Source organism: Papilio machaon, chromosome 16, assembly GCF_912999745.1.
Source record: "Papilio machaon chromosome 16, ilPapMach1.1, whole genome shotgun sequence".
In the NCBI taxonomy this organism is placed as follows: Eukaryota; Metazoa; Arthropoda; class Insecta; order Lepidoptera; family Papilionidae; genus Papilio; species Papilio machaon.
Window position 1 is genome coordinate 4298903 of NC_060001.1, and position 7396 is coordinate 4306298.

General features: G+C 34.9%; 1 protein-coding gene across 1 annotated transcript; it reads left to right on the forward strand.

Annotated features, from left to right (window-relative positions):
• Positions 1 to 1045: 1045 nt before the first annotated feature.
• Positions 1046 to 6957, forward strand: LOC106716505 (RING finger protein nhl-1). The gene is made up of 9 exons (XM_045681521.1): positions 1046 to 1332; positions 3141 to 3265; positions 3741 to 4009; positions 4322 to 4441; positions 4950 to 5165; positions 5269 to 5483; positions 5667 to 5893; positions 6166 to 6332; positions 6429 to 6957. Exons 1-9 carry the CDS (start codon positions 1142 to 1144, stop codon positions 6903 to 6905), a joined length of 2007 nt encoding a protein of 668 aa, XP_045537477.1. The 5' UTR covers positions 1046 to 1141; the 3' UTR covers positions 6906 to 6957.
• The last annotated feature ends 439 nt before the right edge of the window (positions 6958 to 7396 follow it).

The window sequence follows — 7396 nt, forward strand, 5'->3', positions numbered from 1 at the left end:
CTTAAGATTAAAGTAAATCTAATATATAAAATTCTCTTGTCACAGTTTTCGTTCCCGTACTCCTCCGAAACGGCTTGACCGATTCTCATGAAATTTTGTGAGCATATTCAGTAGGTCTGAGAATCGGCCAACATCTATTTTTCATTTTTTTTTAACTGCGCGCGGACGGTGTCGCAGGCGACAGCTAGTTTTAGGTAAATTAGTCGAATGCATTTTTCTTTTTCTCTTTACTTGCTTCTTAATCTTATAATGTAAAAGTGAAAAATTAAGTCTTCATTGTATAAATTTTACTTGGACATATTTTATTCTGGAAATACAGATGTAAAGTGTACATATCTCGGTGTAGTATACATTTTATACATCACGCTTTTACTTTCAATTTTGACACTGCTCAAGAGGTGCGAGTTTACAAATAATCAGGTTTAATACTAAATTTTCCTCGCAAAAAAGGATATAAAATTTTAACCTCCATACGTAAATTGAGGGTAACGTTAAGGGAAAATGTTTATTGACGATTCAAATCAAATTTATCGTAAGGATGTCGCGGTCAACCTCGAAACAATGTAGGCTTCGAGGTTGCAATATTTTAGGGGGTTATTGTTGGATAACGGTTCGCGAAGATGCGCTCCGTGTACAGCGAGGATTCGGCAATTATTTAGACCCGCGAGTGGGTGGAAAGTACAATTTAAAATATATATTTACGATGCCACACACCAACCACCAGATTTAGAAGCGGACTCATTGTTTTGAGCTAAAATAAGTTGCTGTTCTCATAAATTCTTATCTTCTGTTCAATACTACTATAGAAATATACAATCAGTTTATTCAAAGAGGCAATATAAAAAAATACCATAACACTCTTTTATAGTTACCACTACGGTTTTACGGTTTTACTTATAGCCTAATCGGACGTATCAACTTGTTCCAAAAGTAACAAGACCATTTTTTTATACGTACTTACTCTTGCTAATACGTTCAGTTATATAAACGCACTCGTAATTGGTTAATAATTTAATATCTTATCGCTTTATTCTAATCTGATACACATAACAAGTCGGCTCATAAAATCGTCGAACAATTTATCATCAACTGTTGATTCCGACAAACGGATTTTTAATATTGTAACTAATGTGATTGTGAAATGGCGGAGAAAGTGAAAAAGAAGCCACCATTCTTTACACTGAAGAGATGGCACAGTCAGAAGCAAAGCGAAGAACACAATGGTCGGACACCGACTACGCCACAGATACAAAATTCGGCGCAATTTTTCAAGTCAACACCCTCACAAACACGTACACCAAGTACTCCCGCTATGGATACTAAGCCTAGAAAGTGAGTTGGTTGCAACCCATTCAGTTTTTTCCGGTGTTCAAATTGGGCACTACACGCGCTCTTATTTCATATAGGTCACAATCTAAATTACATATAGGTCATAACGTTTTAATAATGATAAAGTTATAAGAACGTTTATTTGAATTTACTGTTCTTTTTTGTTTCTAATATTAATGACACTTTAAGGTTAGAAACAAAAAACGGTTGACAAAAATTCTGATGATTTTGGCATGGGGAAGAATGAAGCCATTAGATTCAAATTTAATTCTGATTATAGATTAGATTCTACCTGAGAATAAATAAAGTGAGAAATGGTAAATCGGATAATGATTAACATAGTTTTGATAGTATATTTTTAAAACATGATAAACAAATAATTTGTTTATGTTATTTTTTATAATTATTGATTTGATTGGATCGATTAAACACAACCGTTAGTATATTTATTTATCGGCTCAAATACATTGAATTTTAGTGTTACTTCGACTTGATAATGATATGTTTTATAATCTGTACACTGATATCATTTTCAAATAGTTATAACAGGAATTGACATTAACATTTTATTGAGATATTTACATTCAATGAGGAAAATGCAGCAGAGGTTTCTTTTAGTAAATGTTGGTCAAGTTTACTGGCATATCAAAAGTGGATATTATGAACCATCAACTAACAAATCATTACATTAAAATAACTAGATATTCAATTGTAAAAATACAAAAATCAAAATAAGATGCAAGGTAAAACACCTCAAATTCCGCGACTCCAACATACAGCAAAGCAAAACCACGCTATGCCTTTCTTTACAATTATAATAATGGCTACTTAGCATATCTAAGAAATACTTGAGGAAAATACAGACAAATGTTTTGAAGTTTTAAATAATATACATTTTGTTTATACTAAACGGTGTTTCTAGCCAATTTCGGTCGATAAAATTGGTGAATAGGTAAAACGAACTTTTTTTTTGATTTGAACTTTTCTATTACCTACTTTGATAATATCTTATTTGTTAAATTTATTCATTGACTAGCGGTCGCCCGCGACTTCGTCAGCGCAGAATGAATAAATGAAAAATGCCTGAGTTATATGCACATGTCGGCTTCCTTCCAATAAAAGCCTTGTCAAAATCGGTCCCGCCTTTTCGGAGATTACTCGGAACGTAAATACAACATGTTCGCGAAATATGATTTATTTTTTTTCGATATTACATACAGACACTCCGATTTCTTTAATTGTATAGTTGATAAAAGTCATGACAATTTAATTATGCAATTAAAAGACTTACTAAAGTTTGTTTCACACAATCCAATATTGTAAGCAACATATTAAGTAGATGTCACTGCTCACTACTTATGTAAAGAAACGTCTCCTAGTTGGTTTCCAATGTGGAACAATATAGATTAGTGAAGAAGATAAACGACGTGAGACGTACGTGCTTGGAATACAATTTAAGTACGAATTATTTATTTATGTTATATTGTATACTTAAAAGTTTCGCCACAAAGCCTTGGCTATTATTTTATAGTTATACTAGCAACTTACACCGGCTTCACATGTGTAGATAGATAAAGAAAAGGATAATGTGTAAAGAAAAGGATAATGCATAATTATATTATTTAGACTAAGCATGCTTTCATCGACGACATCAGTTTATCAAGAAGTACCTAATCTATGCTATGACTAGACTTTACTCAACTACGTTGCCTTAGTAAATATTTGAAGCTGGTCAATTAGTTACTAGTTATTAGCCGACTTCAAAAAGAAGGAGGTTATCAATTCGACTGTATTTTTTTTTTGTCTAACAGAATATCCGCAGGAGGGATAAAGGAATTAGTACAATGTCCGCTTTGTTTAGAAGTGTTGCACAATCCCAAGATGTTGCCGTGTCAGCATACATTTTGCCAGGCGTGTCTCACTGTATATGTGGATGGTAAGATATAAACTTCTTCTGATACTTCCATGTTAATTTCTTCTATTTTAATAATGTGCAATGAAATCATTTACATAAAAGAAATTTATTTGATTTCTTTATATGTTCTATCAGGAATTCCTCAATTTATGACGAACCATAAAATCTGTCACGTAACTTTCTACCGTGCTATCGAGTCCCAATCAGTATACGCGTAAGGAAAAGAAAATCTATCATATTAAAAGCAAGCGTTAACTGCCGCACATAGAATCTTATAAGGGTTATTTGAGTAGGTAACTAATAGACTCTGACCCTCGTGTCTTTATTTACTAAGGGAGTTAGTGACTACTTGAAGAATTTGAGTGGGGCAGTTAGAAAATAATTCGTCTGCCATAATACTTGCATTATTTACACATATTAGTAGGTTTTCTTATGTAAAAGAGCATTAAAGGGTTGCCAAGATGTATTAATTCTACGGAAAAAAAAACAATTTCAGCTGAGCCGATAATCGACTGTCCGATATGTTGCACGAAAATACAAGTGCAGGGAACAAACTTTGTGGACGAGCTACCGTCGAACTTGTACATCGATACACTACTGCAGATGGTTGGCATTAGTACTACGAAATCTAAACAGCCTGTGACCCCGCCGTCGACACCGGCTGGACTACAGACTGTTGATTTGTTTGCTGGAGGAAGTCGCTGCAATCATTGTCGCTCCATGTGCGACACTGCTGATGTCACAACGTGCGAACACTGCAAATTGGTGTGTAATTTTCGTTAACACGTGAAATGCTGCTGCGATTCTTTTATTTGCAATTTAAATATGTTAAGGTTTACCTACTAATAATCGAATTTCGAGATCAATCTAGATCCATTTAGCAATGGAAGATTCAATAGAAATGTAAATCTGTCGCTTAAGTGATCCTTTGATTTTCGTAATCCCTCTCAGCATGACACTGTACCTAATCTATGTATATCATAATTAATATAAATAACATTAATACTGTAACAATTTATTTATCAAGCTTTGATTTATTATCATCGCTTCTCTGTTTATTTATTTTAACGATTTCAGAAATTCTGCAAAGTATGCTGGTCGCAACATATGGAGGACATGCGGACTCAAATCGGCTCTATCTTGAAGCAACTCGACTCTGCTGCTAATAGACTTGAACATAAGATTGAATATTATAAGGTAAATAACATTAATATTTTAATAACAAAAAGGATTTGTATGTTTGAGTGTAGAAAAACTTGCAAAAAGAGGCTAAGCAGCCTAATAATTGACATCAAATAGGTTAATTTATTACGAATGGCGCTATATTGTACCAAAATAAGTTCAAAAAATATTATCATCAATACAACAATGTGTCATGAATTGAAGTCATTATATCTAATATCAATAAAGATAAGATAGCGTTGGAAAAATAACAAACTTAAAACTATATATCGTATGTTAGAAATATAAATTTTAAATGTGTCAATATAAATTTTTGGAAAAAGCTAAAAAATGGATTTGAACTTTAAAAGAATGACGATACACAATTTCTTAGCGTTAAAAGTCATCGTCAGCTCATTATACGTCCCCACCGAGACTCTGAGAGCCTACCTAATTTTATAAGTGACTAGGCCACAGTCAACCACGCTGTCCCAGAACAGGTTGGTTGACTATAAGCTAAAGGTATCATTGTCTATATTTTCAGGATCGTTGTGAGCGTATCACAGAACAAATAAATATTGTAGCTGAAGAGAAAATCAATGCAATACTCGAAGCTAAAGAGAATTTACTGCAAGAGGCGTCAGAGCTTACCAAAGCTGGTGACATGTCTGCGCTCGCGCTGCAGTCTTCTTTGCAAGAAGCGAAGGAAGTGGCCACTAAAGCAATGACTGCTAAAGAACCTGTTGATGATAATGATAAAGTTGGTACAGTATTATACTCTCAATCTTTTTGACTAGTCTGGCTATATATGATTATGTATGCAAATTAGTTATCTATACCGATCAGTACTATATTTTACACAGGTGACGATATTTATAAATCTCCATCAAAACGCTCTGCAACTGCTGACGGAGGTGTCCAAATGGGACGCCAATCGTTTCGTTTTCGACAAGGAAAACTTCTGCATAGAATCGGACGCCGCGACGCCGTTGGATGCCGAGTCCGACGACCCGCTGCCGGAGGACGCCAAACACAACAACCCATTAGAGAACGAAGACAGTTTGATACTTTATTACAGGTTAGTTCATTTAATTTCTTCCATGTAAGCGAATTTGGTACTTGTGTAAGAGTTCCAATACAGTGACACTTGTGTTAATCGATATTTTTATCCTTTTCTTCCTTTTTGAGAAAACAGAGACTACCGTATCATACAATTCCGTGCGATCCTATAGATCTGACAAGCTGGTCTCTTTGTATGAAGGTCTCGTAATTTCACTCCGCACTACGTATGGCGTAAGACAGCGCGTCCCTGCGGCGTCGGCATCGGGCCGTGGAGCGAGCACCTCTACATCTGCGCCACGGACAGCCACAGCGTGCTGGTGGTGGAGCGCGCGCAGGCCCGCACTGTCAGCCGACTCTCCTGCGATGACATGCTGTGTCCTGTACACATCGCCTTCCTCAAGAACTTGGGGGAAATATACGTCACAGGTGATACTGCCTGACATTTTATTACCAGTTGTCCGCAGTAAACAAACACGACCATTGCAGGACTACTTACAGTAGGACCAATCTTACCTAAGATAACGCGTTAGCTTTTTTAAAATCTTAATTATATTATGTGTTTATATAATTGTGTATTGTAACAATTTTGGTCCTTCGATGCCTTCATTTTTATCGTAATGTACCAGGAGAATATAAATTCAAAGGAGTCATTAGTCATCACCATTGTTTAAATTCTGAAGGGTATGTGATTTTTGTAGATAAATGGAAGCACTGTATCCACGTGTTCTCGAAGGAAGGCGAGCACTTGCGGTCTCTGGGGCAGAAAGGCAGTCGCGTGGGACAATTTCGGTCGCCGGAGGGCATCGCAACAGACAACGTTCAACAGCTGATATACGTCGTCGACACCGGCAATGATAGAGTACAGGTACGAAATCATACATTCCTTAGTTTCTGTGACCAAAATTCATATATATGGTTTTGTTCTCTGTATGTAAGAATTTAAGTTCATGTTTTTTTCTAGATCCTCCAACCTGATGGCAAATTTGTCGATCAAATAGGAGTAGCAACAAAACAGCAATCGTCTAATACAGCTAGCGTTTGGGATACTAAAGAAATACTATGCACGGAATTAAACGCACCTACAGCAGTTGCGATCTCAAATGACCGAGTTATAGTATTAGACAGTGGGAATAGACGGGTTAAAGTTTATAACAAACAGGATAAAAGCAAAGTATTGGAGTTCGGTTCTTTAGGTCAAAGGAAAGGGCAATTTAGACAACCTGAGGTCTTAACTGTTGATCCATTGGGTTTCATTCTGGTGGGAGATTCAGGTAATTGTAGGGTCCAGGTATTCAAACCCAACGGTCAATTGGTGAGAGTTTTCGGTAGATTGGGAACCGAGGCGGGTAAATTCGGATGGATATCAGGTATCCATGTTACCAAACAACTGGATATCATTGTTAGTGATACTAAAAATCATAGCGTCAATTTCTTTTAAATAAAACCACAATAAAACGTTATTATTTTTATTTAAAATAAAATGTTATTTAAAACAAGACACATCACTGGTTTCACTGAGTGCAAATAATGTTAATGAAAATATTTTTATATTATATTTTTTATTTATCACAAAGACAGACCTAACGTAATTTAATGTTTACATAAAAATAATACGCAATACAGTAAAAGAAACGAAGGTTAAATCCACAATTTTATTTAATCTATGGTTTATTTTTTAACTCAGAAAAATTACCTTTTTCGCTTATTCCATGGAATTGAATTGAGGTTATAAAAATCTAGAAGCTTTTGTATAAAATAGTATTAGTTTTTTTTTTAAATTCATAAGATTGATAATAGACCCGTTTTAACTATTTTTTGCTATGAAATTTCTTAATATTTTAATAAAGCTGTTGCAAATTCTTAAAACTATGTGATAAGAGTATTATATAGGCTTATGTAAGCAAAAAAATAAACAAGAACAACCTAGAT